At 32.7% G+C, this 21,591-nt stretch overlaps 1 protein-coding gene across 4 annotated transcripts in view; it reads right to left on the bottom strand.

Moving 5' to 3' along the window:
* The window catches only part of LOC118184797 (inositol polyphosphate 5-phosphatase K-like), an 84,831-nt gene extending 77,785 nt beyond the window's left edge, over positions 1–7,046 (bottom strand). For all 4 annotated transcript variants that reach the window (XM_035354522.2, XM_035354524.2, XM_085819761.1 and 1 more), the window contains exons 1-2: positions 6,836–7,046; positions 6,558–6,645 (exon numbers count right to left, since the gene is read on the bottom strand). In XM_035354522.2, the coding sequence (XP_035210413.2) occupies positions 6,558–6,619 (62 nt within the window). In that variant the 5' untranslated portion in view covers positions 6,620–6,645; positions 6,836–7,046. The remainder of the gene's footprint in view (positions 1–6,557; positions 6,646–6,835) is intronic.
* Between the last annotated feature and the right edge of the window lie 14,545 nt (positions 7,047–21,591).

The following is a 21,591-nucleotide window of genomic DNA, read 5'->3' as shown; positions in this document are numbered from 1 at the left end:
TAAATAATTGTATATGTCACTAACTAGCAATAGCATCTACTTATTGCAAACAGGAATATATCACAAAATGAAAGCAGTTAATATTTCAAAAAGGAATTTTTTTTGAAGCATTCCAAAAGATAAATCAGGACCATGTATAAAACTGTGAAAGGAAAAGAAATTCAAACTATTATTATATTTTGAGCCACATGGTTCTATGAAGCATAATTTTTCCAGCAGTAAAGTTTTTAATATCAAAATAAAACTGTGAGAGGACTTTTCCGTTTTGCCGGCACAAACGATAAAGTCTCCAAAAATAGTACAACTGATGTCAAACGGAATATCTTCCCTGGTAACCTTTTACGCCTCATTTTCAAAACAAGTCGCAGCCATTTCTTACCAGATTGATTCTTTCTTTCAATACTGGCATACAATTACACAGCATATTTACAAAGATAATTAAATTTTATGCCCTAAAACCATTCATGGTAATTAAGTCAATTAGGATGCAATAACACCGCTCACCTGAAGGCGAAAATATAGAAAAGGCAAAATCAAGGGTTAAATTCATCAATTCTAATGAGAATGCACTAGCGAAATAAAGCACTGCAATTTTACATAATTTCTGAGTATGCTACTCATACGAATAATTGAAATAATTCTTGCATTTAAACTTGCATGCCAAATTAAGATTTAACTTGAAATGAATTTAGATAATTACTGACAGAATTATACTTTTGTAGCATAGTTTACATGAGAGGAGATCACTTGGGGTCACGTGATACGAACCGGTGAATCAGGATGTTGAACCATGTAGTAAATTCTTAAATTAATGACTTTTTACAAATTTATTGTCTTTATTTATTGGCTTTTTACAAAATTTTAAATCATATTAACCCGCAAGCATGCGTGCCAAAATTACAAATACGAGAAGGCGCGCTGGGTATGCCATACCTGAAAGCAATTAACATGTTTTAAATTACATTAATAATATGAGTATAAATGTGGATTAACATAAAAAACACTGAACTTTAGAATATTTTAAAGAATATAATAAATAAAGTACTTAACATACAATTATTTTGCACATCTCGGGCACAATGAGCACATATGCTCTATACAAATACTGATATTACATTTCTCACACAGAAACCGTGTCTTTCTGTCCTTGTTTTTAGGGCACTCAGTGCATCTTCTGTAAACGTTTTTCATCTTTTTAGATTGTGTTTCCTTGTTGCAATCTCCTGAAATTATTTTTTCTTTTAGTTTCAAAGGGAGCATGATTTACTGCCGCCACTGATTTGAATAATCTTCCACTTTTGAATAACTAGTATTTCCTAGAATTTTAAAGATAATGCTTTTAGAATTAGTCCCAACATTCGTTCGGAATTTGTTTTTCTTCCATACCAAGCCATTTTTACCAACATAATTTTCATCATTTCATTGGTTTTCTAATTCTATTTAATTCAGTGTCTGTATCACTGTCTAATGATGAATTATAAATGCTGTTGTGTTCTTCATCTATTAATTCTTCCTCCTCTTCTCTAAACGTTTCATCATCTGCTGAAATGGTTTCTAGCATATTTCTTAACCTTTTCCATTTCTTTATCATAATTTAGATGCCGCACCATGCTGACTAACTAAGAAAGTGAGGGTGAAAATCTGAGGGACGCGAGAAGACGCGCGGGTGTCACATACCCAAACGGTACAAGTCCTGGAAAAGTATTCGAAGAATCCCTCCACGGATTTCCAGCTTCATGAATGTGACCTTGAATTCAGCTACGAAAGGTTTCACCCATTTCCAGGAAAGGGGTTGTGAGATAAGGGACATAGAATAAATATGCTCCCAAGTAATGAGATACCCGGCGAGCGTGCTCGGGGGTTAAAATGTTTATGCCTTCAAAATAAAAAAATCTTAGAATTAACATTTGTTAACAATTTTATGTGCATACTGTATGTTGTTGCCAACAAAGTCTGCTTGGCGGGATTTGCGCCGGTAAAATGGAAAAGTACCAGTGTGAGATATTAACAAAACAAATTTAGATGACAAACTCAGATGTGCAGCAAGCATAAATTTAATACTATAGTTAGAAAAATTAGAAAAAAAAATAATAATTCTTTTTTTCACAGCAATAATTTTACATTTCTATATGCAATGTTCCACGGATCACAGCTCACATTTTTTAGATGTAATAAAATTTTTCATATAACAATTCATACAATAATTATATTATGAATGAATTTAAAAGATAACAAAAAGTTGGGGCTGATCTTTGGAATATGGTAACTGGTAGTTTGGCGACATTTTGGAGGCAATAAAGGTTACTACCTAGGACTTTGGTAATAATGTGAGAAATACTCAGTTCCGATTACACATTATTTTGTGTGAGGAAATGAGAGATCATGAGATATGTCATGTGACATTAATGGACTAATTACAGTTCTTTAATCGGAAAAGGGAGGGGGGAATTTGGAAAACTGTAGTACTATATTATTTTGTATTAAGCTTGTGTGTTGTGCGAAATAGTGGAAGTGTGCGTGCCACGTAATGAAGATTTTGAAGATTAGGTAAGTTAGTATTTTTAATCATTTGAGGATATTATTTTTATGCATTGTTCTAAATGTAAGGAGTAAATAAATTAATATGATATTATTGGAAAATTGTTATTAGCAATGATTTAGTTTAAAGTAATTAGGATTGTAATCTAATTTTTATTAATTTAATGTATGTGCTTATTTATATTTTAAGTAATGATTTTTAACTTAATTATATTTTAATTTAATGATCGTGATTTTGTGAGTTATATGTTTGTAGCATTTTGGAATACGTTTGAGTAGAATATGTTGAGTATTTTCATGCATTTTCATGAAATTTTTCTAATTTATGAGAAAAAAGCAGTGTACATGGATATAGTGAAGAGTGTGCGCAATGCCATTTTTGTGCAATTCTGGGATGTTTTTTTAAGTAAAAATAAGTCGACGTGTACATAGTTTAGTGATATTTTAATTAAATGATAGTTATTTTGTGAATTTTATGTTTTTAGGAATTTGGTATACGTTTCAGTTGAAGTAAACGTGCATGGAAGTAATTTAAATATTTGACACTAAGTATTTGTAACCATTTGTAATGTTTGCGGTATGAATTCGTTGATGACGTTTATAATATAATAGATAATTTAGAGGTAAAAGTTTTCGGATATTTTATTTATTTTATACGTGCAAACGTTCATCCTTGGAAAGGGTATATACAGTCAAAAGTCGTTAATTCGGACACCCATAATTCGGAATGATCTATAATCTGGACATCAAAACTAAAAACTTTCTGCGCATGCGCCGCGTTGACACATGCGCAGAGGCGTTCACGCGTGCGCGTAAGACCTTTTACGACTGCGCATATGAGTGTGCGCAAGTGCAGAATACGTTTTCGCGTGCGCATTTTATGTATAATGGACGTATAAGCTAAATAATTATCTATTTCAGTTAATGTTGATGATTGCGTTGTTCCTTAATTTTCGAATTGCATCCGGCTTATTATTTTTTGCAGACTGTAAGAGCAATTTTATAAAAGTAAGCTTAAACTTTCGATTATATCAAATAGAATTTCCGATATATATTTGTTAATATGTAAAGGAGATAAAGCGAAAGTATGTTTTGAAATCCGAAATCTGTTTATCAATTTCACGCTGCTCTGCGGCGGGCGCGTAATGAATTGGAAGTTGATTTGTCAGCACCATCCTTATCTTCAGCGCAGATGTTTTTATTTTATTTGGCTTATAATTCCTTACCAAATGTAGTATTTCATCTCGATATGCTCCGTCTTTGATATGATTTAAAACAAGTTCCTCGTCATTATAATTCGCTTTCGATAGCGAAGAAAAGTGACAGAGGTTATTGAAAACAAAAAAATTTCGATTGACAAATTAGTCGGTGTTCTTGACACAGCAATTATAGGACTTGAACGGCGGAACTTCGTAACTGAACAAGAAATTATGTCTGTTTAATAGAATTAAAGAGAAAGTATTATCACATGAAACGAAGCAAAACTTAAACAACTTTACATTGAAAGAAATGTTTAATAAAGTAAACAAATAAATATTAAGCTTTTTCTTTTTGCAAATTTTGATACCCTTTAGATCATAATTGTTCTTTATTTCATAAATTACGGTTTCATATTTTTAATTTTAGAATATCTGCATGCCATCTTACGAGATTTAAACTGATGATCTATAATCCGGAATCGCCGAAATCCCGACGAGTCCGGATTAACGACTTTTGACTGTACTTTTTCGCGATCAGGTAATTTCATATATGTTCTTTTTACCGGATTTAAAGATTCACAAAATTTTCATGCATTTTCATGAAATTTTTCTAATTTATGAGAAAAAAGCAGTGTACATGGATATAGTGAAGAATGTGCGCAATGCCATTTTTGTGCAATTCTGGGATTTTTTTTAAGTAAAAATAAGTCGACGTGTACATGGTTTAGTTATATTTTAATTAAATGATAGTTATTTTGTGAATTTTATGTTTGTAGCAATTTGGTATATGTTTCAGTTGAAGTAAACGTGCATGGAAATAATTTAATTATTTGACACTAAGTATTTGTAATCATTTTTAATGTTTGCAGTATAAATTCGTTGGTGACGTTTATAATATAATAGATAATTTAGAGGTAAAAGTTTTTGGATATTTTATTTATTTTATACATGGAAATGTTCATCCTTAGAAAGGGTATATACTTTTTCGCGATCAGGTAATTTCATATATGTGCTTTTTACCAAGTTTAAAGATTCACAGAATTTTTTTGCATTTTCGTGCAAATTTTTGTAATTTATGAGAAAATAGCAGTGTAGATGGATAAAGTTAAGAGTGTGTGCAATGCCATTTTTGTGCAATTCTGGGATTTTTTTTTAAGTAAAAATAAGTCGACATGTAAATGGTTTATGTGTATGTGCTATTCTGAAAAACGCGCAAGGAGTTTGCTATTGTGCACTTTATCCCAATTTTGCAGTTAATATTTGTCATGATTAAGCAGTTTTGTTACATAAAATTTCTAGCATAAGTGTAATTCGGCTAGTAGATTGTTAGAAAAAGTGTTCAGTAAATAAAAAGAAAAGAAACATGTCTTTACTTCGTGAAGACAAATTTTTTAGGAAAAAAAAAAAAATAGAGGGTTGCTGTAGCAGAGTTGGTCGCCAAAAAATCGCCAAGTTACCATAATCCAAAGATAACCAAAGTTGGGTAAAAGTTTACAATTGGGTGCCCCTTGTTTTTTTGGCAATTCACCCACTGCTTTGCACATTTCACAAAATTGCCCTCCATATAATTGGGGAATTTTGCATAAACTTGAAAGTAACAAGTCTAAGAATTGTACAAACTCGGTATCCATGTAAACATCGACCTATTTTCACTTTAAAAAAAATCAGAGAATTGCACAAACTTGGCATTGTGCACTCAATTGACTTTGTCAATGTACACTTCGATATGCCCCATATAAGTGCATTCTGCACTTTACTTCTTTTTTGAAGCTAAGATCGGTGCCAGGAAGGCACAATTTTGAAATGGCCGCTATTTAAAACCAAAATAAGAAGTCAAATTGCACAAACTCCGTGTCCATGTATACATCGATCTATTTTCACTTGAAAAAAATATCAGAGAATTGCACAAAGTAGGCATTGTGCATTGCCTTTGTTCATGTGCATATCGATCTATTTTCACTTAAAAAAATCAGAAACTAAAACAAACTATTATGGTAACTAGAAATGGAATTTCATCGCCAAAATTGAACAAAACTTGTCACTAATCGAAGAAGGGCCCAATTGTATACTAAAGACGGAAGTTGATGGGAAGAATTAAAATTTTAATTCTTTATCATTTATCATCAAACTGGCAACACTGAGATCACATATTGCCTAAAAGTTAACCAAAATTTCATATCTAACAAAATTTACAGCAATATGTATTAGCATAACTTTCATTTTTCATTCCATTTAGTACAAATAGCCATAATTATCAAAACTTTAGGTCATGATATATTATAAAAATTTTTTTTTATTTTTTTTTATTTTTTAATTAAATTTTAATTTGACAGCTCTGATTTTATACTGCATAATAAATGCCTAAATATATTAAAAAGTGATCAGAATAAAAATAACATAAATGACTTTCAAAGAAATTCCATTTTTTATTAAATTTTTTGCTGATGTGATAAATTGTCTTTCCAAATTACATGATCCTGCTAGAAACAACCTACTTTTAACATTCTAATCTCTTATTTCCAAAGACATCTATCAAAATAGGGCCTTAATATTTATGGAAATATATTATTCTAAAATAGGAATCACAAAAAAATAATACTGGCTGTCATAGCAGGTTGCATGAATTTAAAATATAACAATAATTCACACATAATGAAACGTTTCACACCCATACAAAAACTGAAATATTAACTTTTACCATTATGCAGCTGCATTAACATAAAATGACAAGGGAATCTAGTACTCGATGGTCAAAAGTAATGTTTATATACACGTACACAATAAAATAAAAGCTGCAAAGACCAGAAGCACATTACAAACCTCAAATCCATTAATATATCTGCCATTCCGAGAACTTGTGAACGCAATTCAGAGACAGTCATTGACCAAGTCTTATGTAATCAAAATCCTGTAAAAGAAAAACAGTGACAACAATACTGCGGTAAATTATTACATATAACCCCCAAAGTAATTACTGCTAAATATCAATGTAAATATGATCGTAAATGTCGAAACTTATATAAAAGATATAATTATTCTTTACATGTATAAAGTTTAAACGTGTTCCTACTACAGATCCGAAAACACAAAAAACAAACCTTTATCGTTCTATAAGTAAAATTTAAACTTCACAGTGACTCAACCATGAATAGGAGGAGGTAGATCTCCCTATTAGTTCTGAGGTGTAAGGTAAATTCAACCTTTGACCATTCCTCATGTTTCGCAAACTAATGCTCGCAACTTTCCTGTTTTACTATTGACACAATTGAACTTTGTTTCAGGGGATTCAAGATTGTTTTCTGTTTTTTCGATGAAGATTCAAAGTCACGTGGCATTGAATCGGTTCCGTTTAAATTGCAATCGGCTAACTGTCCAACATCATCATCAACTTGAACGTTAGAGCTCTAGGAGGTAGAGCTACTAGAGTTATAGTAGCCTTACTGGATGGTTCATTTTTTATGCGCTTCTCTTATGTAAGTATGCCTTTTCTTATGAAACTTGCCAGTTAGAATGTCGAAGAATTGGGCAGATAATAAAGACGATTCGGGCATCTGCTCGAATACTCCGAAACATTATCCATACGATGCGAAAGAATTAAATCATGTTTTATGAAGAATCAGTGAATTACGTGAGATAATTCAGTGTATTAATCAGAGACAGTGGCGTAGTGAGGGGGGCAAGGGTGTGTATGATGCTCCGGGCTCCGCTCGCAGAGAGGCGTCAAATGGTCTCCAAACAAGATTTTCATTATATCACTGTGTTTTTTTTCGGGGGGGGACGCCAAAAAGGTATTTTGCCCCTGGCACCAGTTATGCTCGCTAGTCCATTGATCAGAGACCTGACTCCCCGCAAAACCTGCAGAAGAGAGAATCGATTCAACAAGAATTCAATCTTCCAGAAGCTAAACTTTTTTCTGTAATTTCTCTTAAAGCTGCAAATGATAAGATCCTCGCTAATACTCCACAACCCTCTACTAGTAAAGCTAAATAAGAAGAAAAGACTACCTTCAAACGTAGTAAACGATCACGAAGAGATAGCCGTTCATCAACTGATTCTCAGCATTTAAGCACTAGTTCACGATGCGAAGCTTTAATAATAATGAAAACTTAAACAAAAAAATTGGATGTAGATAATACGAAACCCCGAACGAGAACAAGAAAAACTCTGATGAGAATAAGAAAATATCAAATAATAAAAAATACGAACGCGACACTCAGAGTAAAATTCCTCTACTTGTAATTACTTAAAAAGATATCAATTGGCATGAACTCCAAAAGCACATTAAAGAAAAAAAAAGTCTCTAAATTAGAAAGCAAAGACGACAATGTTAGAATTCGGCTCTTTAGCATAGAAGATTTCCGACTCGTTCAAAAACATTTCGAAAGTCAAACAGTACCCTTTCACACGTTCCTGCTTACCAGCGATAAAAACCTAAAAGCTGTTATTAAAGGGTTAACTGTAAATACTCCCAATAGAAGAAATTAAAGAACTTGAAAGTCAAAACATCACTGTACTCAAACTGCATCAGCATCAAAGAATGAGAGATGGATTACCAACGCTTCTTCCAGTTTTTTACTTCGAAACTTTCACACCGACAAAAGAAAAAGAAGTTTTTCACGTTACACACATATCTGACATGAGAGTTAGAACAGTCGGATACAAGAGCAGACCGAAACCTGTCCAGTGTTTCCGGTGCCATAAATACGGACACGTACAAAAAGCCATCCCTATATGTGTTCGATGTCTCTAAAATCATTAATCATATCAATGTCCGACAAAAGGAAAAGCTGAAACTCCTGCAAGATATGTATTATGTAACAGATTTCACGAGACCACAAATCCCGATTGCCCAGAACACCTAAGCAAAAAATTCCTACAGAATAAGCATAAGCATCCCACTAAAGAAGATGTTCCTCAATTTATCGAGAACGCACCCGAAGTTCCTAAGAATAATATTAAAACTTATGCTGATATCATCACCAATAAAAAAGAAGATCCTCACGCAGGAAAAACTAAAATTTCATGTTTCAAAAATTTAGACGAATTTAAATCTTTCATTTTCAAATTAAAAGACATATCATAAATCTATTAGTTTCCAAAACGAGATCGACAAGCTAGAATTCGCATTTCAAGTACTCTAGCTCTTCATTTAGATTGCTTTGCTACAATTTTCTTCTAAGAGTCTCTTATCCGAGCGGTAAGGATCCTGGAATCTTTTTGAGTCGAACGAAATTAAGAGTTCTATCCAAATTGAAATCATTAAATTCAAAATGGGACTTGTATATATTTCGCTTTATTCATCATATTATTAGGACTTTTCTTATTATTTCGACATTTACTGTATATTTTTATGTGATTTCATTTTCATTTAAGAAATTTTTCAAGTTTTCAACTTTGAACGAATTTGTTGCTTTTGTCTTCCTGTGGCCCCTCCAGATCACATGATTTCCACTTTCCCGAAATTAGCCATTGCTTATCTACAGATTATGCCAAGGAAGTTTTTCCGAATATTAAAAAAATGACAAGCTAATACACTAAAAGAACAACAAGTGAGATATACAAGCAAAGGTCTAACAACCGTAGGCTTCTTATATGCCTGATTATCCGTGATCCGTTCAGACACAAAATCAATCCCTAAAGTGAACGTGACATAAAAAAGAATTCCTCCACAACAAATTAAATTTAGTAATAATGATAAAACGAAATTTAAGAATATTCTCTGAGTTCGCCAGGTTCTTTCCTAATCAGACTTCAAACGCTTTCCTAATAATCAAATCTAATGTACAAAATTTAAGGCCTTGCATACTTGTGTAAACCTCTCCAAAATGAATTATTGTGTATTAAGAGGAAATATACCTGGATATTTTAAAAACATTTATTGGAATGTTCTAGAAATATAACTGTAAAGGAGGTATATATTCTTACGGATGGACTCACAAAACTAAAATGAGATCAATTATTCTACTACCTCTGTTTCAATCATAACACGTTTGGAAGTAATAAATCTTACCCTGTATGAATAATCTATTCCGCAACAAGAAATCCCCACTTATTCTGAAAAAAAAAATGGCTGGTTTGTAAGCAAACATCTTTAAAACAATTCTCATTTACAGAACTGGCTAAAGGTAGTATAACTCTGCTTCTCCTAAAGCTATGAGATAGATTCAATGTGTAATATGGTCTCTTCACTAATCCCTTAAATGTAGTCGAACAATCGCTAATGTGTTCAGGTTAAAATCTCGTCAAGCCATGCTTTCTTGCTTAAGAACAACACTGACCGCATAGGATACAGGAACCTTAATATATAAAAATAGTTTGAATAAATCATTTTTGTAACTTGACTGAAACAATTTGCAAATTCCTACGGTACAGGGTAAGATCCTAGGGTGTAATATTGTCATGGATCGTATATTAAAGGTGATTCTATTTACTGTTACACTGATGAATGTTTGGAATTTCTGTTAGAAAATTGCTAATCAGACAGATGACGATATAGTGTTACGGAATTTCCTGAATCAGCATGTCTTCGGGATAAATTGTAATACAGTTTTAAAGTAATTTATCTATGACGCTTTTACTTGGAAATTACAGTACAAAGTCAGCAATCCGGACTCGTCGGGACTTCGGCGATTCCTGATTAGGGTTTTTTTCCGAATTATAGATCATCAATTTAAATCTGCTGAGACAGCGCCGGATTTAGCATTTTTGCTTCCGCGGGGCAAAAACTTAAAAATGCCGCCCTTACCCATCTTCCTTTAAGTTTCTAACAACTTTTAGTTTTTTAAATAAATATAGAAATAGGTAGTTTTCGAGATAAAATGTAAAATCCATTTTATAGTAAAAAATTCTTTATTTGCCATTTTTGTTCTAAAAGAAATATACATAATAAATGATTTAATTTCTTTACTTATAGCAAAGCATAAGAGAGCTACCTGCCTAAGAGGGGTGAGGTCTTTATAAGAGTAATTGGCTCATGTGCAAGTTACGCATGAGCGAAACGGCGGAAATACACATGCAGCCAGCTAATTCGCTTGATTCTAGCCCTCGACCGAACTACCAGTGTTCAGACTTTACATCTCAGCCACTGATGGCCGTTACATAATTAAAAACCCGTGCAAACTCTCTTAATTCAGTTACTTCTCCGGTGCACTGAAATAATCAAATTTACATTTTCCCTGAAATAAGGATTTTTTCAATATTTGCAACAATAACTACTCATACTAATAAATGATGCTAATAGAAAACAATTCAGAACTAAATTCTAAAATAGTTCATCACAGCACAAAAATGGGAATCAGACATTAATAAATAATAAAAAATTTCATTTAAACAAATATAAGCAAATTACAAAGCACTAAAACAGTGGATTGAATAATTTTTTACCAATTTCTCGGTACTAACAGTAACTTTAACCTAGCACATTGAATATTCATTTCACAATAACGCCTTTCTGTAGCCTACTCAAGAACTCTACTATCGTTCTCACAAAGCCCAGTAACATAATAAATACTTACATATTCACGCAAAAGACTATTTTTGTACTGTAATAATAAAAATTGAATTTTCTCTGAAATACGCAATTTTCCAATATTTGCAACAGTAACTAGCCACACCATGGAGGTAAGAAAGAAAGGAGAGGCCAACCCCGCACTGCGAGTGAAGCACTGCTCCGAGGGTTTCGATCTCCAGATGGAGTGTTTTTTGTTTACATTTAGAATCTCCCTTGACAGTGCAGTAATAGTATTTTGACGCATGACACTTCCATACAAATCGAAAAACGGGACACTCCCGCATAAAAGAAACATTCATTGTTTGATGGATAATAGCAATTTGTATAGTTATGCAAAATGTAATGTTTAAAGAAGATTTTAGCAAAAATGTTACTCTTAAAGAATGGAAAATACCTAAAATACCTTATGGTATCTTTAAAATTATATATACGTCTTTCGATACCCTTGATTATGCACTCTTAATAAAAATAATCTTTAGTTACAAACAATAGATTACATAAGTTGGGACAATAGATGAGATGATTAATTATGTAACTAACTTTCATAAGCTATACATAACAGCAATACGGACTACTACTGAAAGGAAAAAGTTAGTATTTATACTTCTTTTCATAATTCTTATTTCAATAATAATTTTAAGTTCTTACCTAACGCTCTTAAAATATTACGGGATTAAAATTTTACTTTTATTATTACTTACTTATTACTTAGCCTTTTATTCTTCAAATACATCTATAGCATCATCATAATTAACTTGATGTACTGTTTGATTTTCGATTGCCAGAATTGCGAGACTTGATAAACGCTCCTTGCTCATGGATAATCTCAGGTAGTTTTTAATAAGTTTTAATTTGCTAAAACTTCGCTCACAGGTTGCGGATGTAGTTGGAAGCATAGAGTAAATCTGCAGGGCAATACAAATATTGTAAAAGGCATCCTGAAAATCATAGGTGTAGATCTGTTACAAGAGATAAAACGCTCTAGCCTTTTTATGTCGACAAATAACATAGGGGCTTGTTCTTTAAAATCGTTAAGTTCCTGACAGAACTGAAATGCGTTTAGAGATTTCGCCCATATTTTCGTGCAAGATCTGCTCTATTCTTTTGCAGTTCTTCAGTTGACATATTCAATATTTCACGACCATTAAAAAATGGAAATTTCAATTTAGTGTAATAGCCTTGTTTACCCTCGTTTTAATTTCTGATATGATTCGATCAAATACAAATTTCATTCCATTAGAAAGTAGCTGAACAAGATGAAATGTTCGTGATTCGTCTTCGCACAACTAATCAAATTCCTTTTGCGTTTTAGAATTCACTTATTTGTCACTTATTTTAGAATTGGTTCAAACTCAATTTTTTTCGGCTGCTGCTTTAAATCCTTCTACCCAATATTCCGTTGGAATTTATCTCATTTTTTGCAAAGTTTTGGTCAGACCTTCCATTAATGAGACGGATTGCGCAAGAATAATATCTTCCATTTGAATTTCAAAATTTATTCGATTGATTTCTCCAAGAATATTAGCCCAAATTGTCAGGCTGATAATAAATCCAAAAATTTTTACATGTAGCAGATGATCTGCTTCGTACTTTGATAGATAGTTTTAAAATAGTAATATAGTACTTTGAAAGATAATTAATTTCTTTCAAGGATTTTATTACTTCTGGTACATTCGTAAGGGCTTTCAAAGCCACATATTTTGCCAACCATCTCGTCTGGCTGATCTCGTCATCTCGTCATCTTCCTTTTGAGTTGGTTTTTGTACATGTTTTCGTAATATCCCATCGAATAGTGAATCCCACGAAAAAGCTAAATATCTTCTGGATAATTCCAAACAAGTTAACTGCTTCGGGGCAAAACGAGACAGAATGCACACAGACAAGATTCAAAGAGTGAGCCAAACATCGTACATATTCGGGCAGCTTATTCATTTCTATAATCCTGGCTTGTACTCCAGGATTACTCCAAGATTTAAGTAGGGTCGGTAAGTACCGGCCATATCAGATCCGTTATCCCCAGATTGACCACGACATTGTCAATATCAAAACCATCAAATGTCAGTTTTCTCACAATCCGTTTAGAAATACACTCTCCTGTTTTTCCAACAATTTCTATGAAATCAATAAAGCTCTCCTTTATTTCACACACATTATATATTTTTTACGTATTTTGATATATTTTTTACGTATTAAATCAAATGGCTCATTTGTTCTGTATGCGACACATCTGGAATGCAATCGAACATTATTGTATAATATTTGGCTTCTTTAATATCATTTAAAATGCTATTGCGAACTGTTTTCGCCATTACATCAGTAATTTCATTTTGAATTTTCTTTGTTAAATATGATACTTGTCCCTTCTTTAGGTATTCTAACTGGTACTTAAGAATTATATTTTGCTAGCAGAGTCATTAAATTAAAAAAATTGCGTTGACTAGGCCGAGGACACTTTGTGAGCAGACTGCCAGGGGTTTCGTCAGACAGACGGAAAGAAAGACAGTTTGTTGAAAGATACAATACAGCATCCATACTCATCTGTAGGATCTTTCTCCATTTTTCTTTCTCTGTGTGAATTAATCTCTTAATGTCATGATCGATGCCTTGACACAATTTCATTTGTTGTAGTGCAATTTTCCACTTAATCATGCACTCTCTGTGGATTTCAGATATTTCGTTCTCAGTTAACCTTTCTGAAGCTTTTTTCCAATTAGTGAATCCTGCAGCACACAATGCTGATGTAACAGCAGTGGCATGTTTCTGATAAATCTCACAGGGTGTACAAAAATTGCATTTTTAGTTTTGGAATTTAAAAGCCAAGATCTTTTAAGCCTTTCATTATTTGCTAATGTTCTGTGCCACAATGAAGACGTCAAATGTCTTCCATCACGTTCAGTGTACCTAAGGCCTGCGTTTTCTGGGTATTTTTCGGCTAATAATACAGCTTGACTGCTAAGAAAGATTGTTGCTGATCGCTCATTTTTTCTGTGATTGGCCAACTACCTAGGTCCGACAAATCAAAAGATTTTAAATCTTCTTTCTGCTGCCCACACTCACCTGAATGAGAAAATGAGAAAATAAATTATATTCTAATTTCATGTCCTCTAGATATTCGTTTGGGGGTCTATAAAGAAAGTTGTTCTCTCAGTTGATGAAATGGAGTCTGTTTGAGGATGATAGATGAAGATTCTTCATTTTGGTCATGCAAATTGCAAGAAATATCAATATCGTTTAGAATCTCTGCACCATCGGAAGTTGAGGCAGGGTCTGAAGGTTCGTCAGACGGTCCATTTCCGTGAAGCCATTTTTCATTTTAGCTGCAATTAGTTTTCTCTGTTCGATCCTATCTTTTGCTCTGGTTCTATATTCTTTCCCTGAGAGTTTTGTCCAAGATGATTTCTTGCACCCTAAATAATATACAGTATAACTTGCCTTAATAAGAAAAGCTAAAAATTGACGTAATTAAATTCAACAGTATTAAGGCCGTGTCGCAGACGCGCGCGCTAACTAAATGGATGCGTCTCACCAAATATAGTGAGGAATAAATATAGTGAGAAGCAGGCATATTAAAAGAAAATGAGACATAAAAAAACTTTCCAGATTAAAAAACTTTAAAAAGTATAAAAATAATAAATCCATTTTTAAAACCTAATTTGCTGACTGGCTGCAAAAAATCAAAATACCTTACTTCATTTCTGTTGTATATTCTCGACGTACATTAATTTGAATTATTTCATTGGTCCAAGGTTAATATTTATTGGGTGATAGGAAAGAGTTACAATTTACAATGCATCTCCATTTATTTCGCAAGAGGCGTTGGTATATAAACAAGGCGCCTCTATGTAATCGTTCTGTTTTTCATTTGAATATTCCCGCCAGGAGAGAGGACAACAGAGGGGCTCTAGGCAAAGAAGTTGAAAGGAAAGATACATAGATTCTTTGCTCTATGCGTCACTTACAGGGACCAAAGACCAATGCGTCTAGGGAGTACCTTTGTAATAAAATTACATGTTGGGTTGGCAGAGGAACAGAGTCCTTTGACGTTTTCAGTGATGCCTGGAGTCCCTCTATTGTTCTCCCCCTGATCTGATCTTTAGAGTCGTGTTCGGCTGTGCTTAGCTTACTTTTAAAACTATTTGTTCCATTAAAAGGTTTCGACTAATTAATTAAATATTCTTAAAAGAGGTTTTTAAATCTGGCTTTAAAACTACTAATGTTGCATCAAAATTTGACATCATTCCAAATACAATTCAGCGTCACTCTTGAATTTGCCGCCCTCAGAAGTTGCCGCCCGAGGCACAGACCCCGGCTTGCCCCCCCCTCCTAGATCCGGGACTGTGGTATGATGTTATGAAGAAATTATACAATTAAAAATATGAAACCGTAATTTATGAAATGAAGAGCAATTATGATTAAAGGGCATCAAAATTTACAAAAAAAAAAAAAAAAAAAAAAAAAAAAAGCTTAATATTTATTTGTTTACTTTATTAAACATTTCTTTCAATGTAAGTTGTTTAAGTTGCTTCGTTTTTTGTGCTAATACTTTCTCTTTAATTCTATAAACAGATATAATTTCTTGTTCAGTTTCAAAGCTCCACTGTTATTGTTCAGTTACCACTCCTGTAATTGCTGTGTGGAGAATACGGACTAACTTGTCAATCGAAATTTTTTCGTTTTTAATAACCTTTCTGTCATTTTCTTCACTATTGGAAGCGGTATTTTCTGGATCTAGAACCATACTACAGATTTCGCCGTCCGTTATTTGATTGATGATTGGGGCATTGTCGTCGCAATGAAAAACTTCTGTTACATCATCTTCATTTATTACCACTTCTCCACATTTCTTTACAAAATCCAATAACTGGAAAATTTCACCTTTAGTTTGCGATGTCCGAAAACCTTCAAATTCGCGGCTATCATCTTCATCGTCCTCACCATGAAATATGAAAGCTCCAGAATTGGAAACTCTTTTTGACATAATCGAAAGTTCAAGTTTAATTTTTATAAAATTGCTCTAACAGACTGCAAAAAATAATAAGCCGGTTCCATTTAGAAGATTAAGGAACAGCGCAATCTGCAACATTAACTGAAATGTCTTAAAATCAGTAAAGATAATTTTAGCCTAGCTTATACCGTCCGTTATCCAGTAAACGCACATGCGTAAAAGCATTACGCGCAAGCGTAAAGCATTCAAAAAAGATTTGTGGCTTTGAGGTCCGGATTATAGAACATTCCGGATAATGGATGTCTGGAGTATGGACTTTGTGCTGTATTACGCCTAAATACCATATGATACTTTCTCGTACGGTTAAATGAAATACATTTTTAATAGAGATATCAAGATTAGAAAAGGGCTATTTTTTGAATTCATCAACTCAATAAAATATCTTGGGGGCAAGATCCATGGCTATTTTCCGTAACTGACTTCGATTTTTGCTGCAGAGAACTCTAAGTAGAAGCACGTATAAGTAAGCAGTTTGAGGACATTTGGCGGCAAAACTTTGGGGGTCCTTAAGAAAGATTTGAGCACCTATGTGCTAGAAACACGATTCGTACTGAAGGTTAATAAATGACTAAATACATATAATTACCCAATAAATATCATGATATGAATAAAATGATGATTTAATATTTTTATTCTTAAAGATTCTTAAATTAGTTTGTCTTCACATCCAATAAAAATCAAAATTATTATATCAAGAGGTTAAGTATTCTATGGGAAAGGAAAGTAAAGCATCAAACTGCTAAAGCATTTATTTTATGGAATATTTTAAAATTAAAATTATTGATTATTAAATTAGATGACTATCAAGTAGCAGGTTTCACGAATTTTTCCTTGATTTCTTTCTAGCAAATACGTCAATTATTTTCGAAGTACAGATGGTCTTTAACGCGTCTTGTTGCACATATGTGTTAGGCATAGAGTTAAATCTTACTTTTTTTTTTTTTTTTAACATCGTATTTTTAAACAGGTTTTTACGTTTTTTAAGACAGCGAAATATATCATTGGAAGCTGGAATAGTCAAGAAGTTATTTAAATAATTTATGCATGAGAGAAAATTGGTACGATTTCTCTTGGAACATGATATACTAGTGTGTCAAAAATAAATTTCTTTTCACTCTGTTTTAGAAAGTACTAAATTTTAGAAACAATAAAGTCTCTTACACTTCATCCAAATGCATAATCTTTAAGTAGTTTCATAAATAGGTTTTAACTTGCTTACACGACCCTTTTTTAAAATTCAACAGATTTGAATTAAAGAACCTAAAATATTCAACTTTTTAAAATTCGTTGTATTGTTTTAATATACTTTATTTCTTCAAACAAGTTGTGATATTATATTACTACAATTAATATTAAAAGGAATAATAACAATTTTCACGTTGTGAAAACGATTTAGATACTTCATTAATTTCATAGAAGTTGTTCCCTTTTTTTGTAGCCTGTGATTCAGTTCTTTAAATGTCAAAGATGCCATTACATCTATCTCCAAGTTAAATTCATGATGAAATAGTGAAATAAAATTTTCAAAAGTGTTTAATAAGTCAGCTCCTTTAGATCGCATGCATTCAGTTGTCTATACGGATTTTCCGGTGACATTCATTCTCCGTAAAACAGTTTCTCAGTAAAACAGTTTTCCAAATGATTCAGAATCATTTCATATCTGCACATTTTTTTAAATAAAGGTATACCCTGCACTAGATTTACTTTCCTTTGTATACTTGAAGTACTGATGTCAGGTAAGGCGTTTTTTATATGATTGTAACCACTTTGTAACGGCTGTACAGACCTTACGGACCATCTAGTACCGGATAATGTTTTTGCCATTAAATTATTTTCAGGCCTTTTTTAACTTTCTGCTAAAAATTCGCCAGCCTTGACAAGATACAGCGAAAAAACAAAAATAATTCTTGCACAAACATAAAATATTCAACAGTGGCACTACAAATTTCTGCAGCAAAACTGCCCTCTAAACTAGCAATCAATCATTTTATAACGTCTTGCAAGGTATCTCTTATGACTACAAATGCTCATCATATTTTAACAATTAAGAAATATAAATGAATGGTTATTTTTAAAATATTTTTTGTTTAGAGTACCTAATCGGGCTGGCGAGCAGGAGGTTGGGCACCGCTGCTCTAGTGCTTTGCCATCATTAAACAGACCAAATCTAATATCTAATTATGCTAAAACTAACAATATTTGTTGCTCCAAATTTAGTGCTGTTCCAAATTTGGATTTTCAATCGATTTATAATCCAATATATTGTTTATACTCGATATTATATATCGATTTATAGTCCAAATTTGGATTACAAACCCTAGGAATCTTTTTTTTTTTTTTTTTTTTTTTTTGTATGACCACGTGGCAATACGTACCTCAAAAGTAACATCAGTTTGTCAGTTTAGAAAATATCAGGTGTAGAGTCGAGTAAAAGGCTGCAGAAAGTTACTGATTTAAGTTCTTCTCTTATAAATGTAATTAAATATATGTTAATGATGTCTATGATATGCTCACAAATATCTTACATTTCTTAACCCTCCACTACCGTATTTTTAAATATAACTTCAAAAAAGCTGTCATATTCACTGAGTTAATGCAAACATATAAAGTAGTTTGCTTTCATACTTTAGTTCTGAGTTTTATCATGACATCTAAATGCTAATGCTAACCGCCACTCATGTACAGGGTAAGTCAGAAGGAATGTCCCAATTTAGTAGGTGCACTACCCAAAATGTTAATTACGTTCTTTCAGAATGATGTTATTAATGTTAAATATGTTATAAATGTTTTCAATAAAAACGTACATACATGCAGCGGTAATATAAGGAAGTTTTCAATGTACTCCTCATAAATGTTTGATATGAGCTTTTTTTTTTTTTTTTTTTGTTATAGGACATATAAAATCTGATATGTCATTTTTGCCAAACTTTGTGCAGCATGTCTGTATCAGTGCTTTCAATAGCATCTGTTATACGGGCTTTCAAATCAGCCATGGTCGTTGGACCTCGAGGCACATGCACGCTATCTTTTACGAACCCCCAGAGGAAAAAAATCACATGAGGTGAGATCTGAGAATCGTGCTGGCCAAGGCAAGAGTGCATTGCCTTCGGTAAATACGCGACCAATCCACCATTCTGGTAATGTTTACTGAGGTGGCTATGCGCATCAGTCATAAAATATGGTGATGCACCAGCCTGCTCAGAAATTCGTAACTAACATATATAACATATTGAAGCTAGCTATATCCTCTTGTAGCTGTGACAAAAAGCTATAATTTGAGCATATCAAGGTACACTACTCCTGTCACAGTAGTTTCAGAAAAAAGAACGGACCGTAAATGATTTCATGGGATACTGCACAAAACACATTAACCTTATGGAAATCATATTGATATTGCACTGCCGCATGTGGATGTTCAATACCCCAAATTATGACGCTATACTTATTTACTAATCCAAAAATGGGAAAAGTTGATTCATCACTGAATACTAACTTTTTCGAAAACTCATCATCCTCCATGCGTGTCAGAAGTGGCTCACAGAAAGATAATCGACGTGGCAGATCCTCGGTTTTCAGATCTTGTACTAACTACAAACGATACGGTTTCGTTTGAAAACGCCTCCTAAGAACTATCCACACAGTTTTTAGGGTTACTCCCAGTTCTCCCCCAACTTATGTCGATTTTTGAGGGCTTCAATACGTTCAACTATGTCTTCTCTTCCTGAAGGACTAATTGCTGATTTTTCTGTACAAATAAAGCCTGTCTCTTGAAACTGTGCATACCAACGACGGATTGCCTTATGATCTGAGGCTATCTGTCCATATATTCTTCGGAACTTGGCCGAATTGTTCGGAACTGAATAGTGACAACGCACTTGCTTACACGAAACTCATACACACACAAAAAAAGCTTTTTGCAGTAGCGTCGCCGTTTTAGAAAGGCGTTGTTTTTCTGTCCGTTTTGTTTTCGCAGAAACGCTGATGACAGTTGGACTTCCAGAGCCATCTATGTTGGATTTACAGCGCCATATATGACTAAATTTTCATCATTAAAATAATTTTTATTAATTGTTTAACTGTTCATAGTCATCGTTATTCTAGTGGTCTCATACAGACAGCCGGCGGGCCACATAGGGCCCTCTAGCGGCTCGCAAATATGTTCGTTGCAGATCTGGTGTTACAAAGATTTCAAGATGTCAATTATTTAAAATCTGAATTAACATTATTTTCCTTACCATTAAAAATGACATATAGAAACGCACTAGTAAATATATAAATGGACGAATTTTTTCACTTAGAATAATAACTTTGTTTGGGAACACATTTATTTAACTTTTTCAATGTTGAAAATTAATAAGAACTCGATTGACCGATAAGCATCTACATGATGAAGAAGAGTTCCAATAATTCTTGCCCATTGCACGGATATTATGTGGGAACAAATTTTGCGTTTAAATACAAAATTAAAAATTTTTTACATATGTAATATACAAATATATGAATTTTAATTTATGCGCTGAAGAAAAGTTTAATAAATAAGAGAAAGAGACTAAGTTATCGTTATTTATTCGCAAGTTTTGTTTGCTTGGAAAGTTTTCTCTGAAAACTTAAAAATTTTTCATAATTTGTTGAATAAGGTAAGCTGTTTGATAATTAATTAAACAGACTGGAATTATTTGAAATAAACGTCAGTCTGTCAGTAATCTTTGACTATCAATATGCTTGAATTACAAAGTGTAACAAAAAAAAATCTTGTAGGCACTAAATTTTTTAGATTCTAAATAAAAAACAAATGTAAATTTGAATTTTTTTCCTTTACTTTGTCATTATTATTATTACTTTTATTGTTTATGTATGTTTTGATAAACATTTAATAAAATAAATTTAAAATTAGTCTTTTTTGGAGAGAATAAAATAATTTTATCAAAAAAAAAAAAAAAAAAAAAAAAGTCCGGTCTGTCTGTACTATTTAGATCATTCTACTGAATTGTTTTACAAAAGCGTTCATTTTTGTTCAAATTCATTCTTACTGTACCGGAATAGTAACTTTTCTTTATGTGTGTTTGTAAATATTGTATTATAACGAAGAGTTTTGGCGAGGCCAATAAATCTGTTCTGGACAGGGAAAAGAAGTCTAATTCATTTTCGGCTTTGTTTTTACTTCAGAATTTTATGATTTCCAAATTCTTTTGCCTAATTGGCCTTCTGGTGATACCTCACAAATGAGGTGTGGACCTTTTTCCATTTCTTGTTGTTTTCAGATTGTGCATTCGGCCCGCATGCAATGAGAGTTTGAGACCATTGGTCTAAATGCAGTCCTCTTCTTCTTCGTTCTATTG

The sequence above is a fragment of the Stegodyphus dumicola genome, chromosome 1 (assembly GCF_044657685.1).
Source record: "Stegodyphus dumicola isolate Sdum_Otavi_A_Nest chromosome 1, ASM4465768v1".
Classification (NCBI taxonomy): Eukaryota; Metazoa; Arthropoda; class Arachnida; order Araneae; family Eresidae; genus Stegodyphus; species Stegodyphus dumicola.
This window is presented reverse-complemented; position numbering and strand designations above follow the sequence as displayed.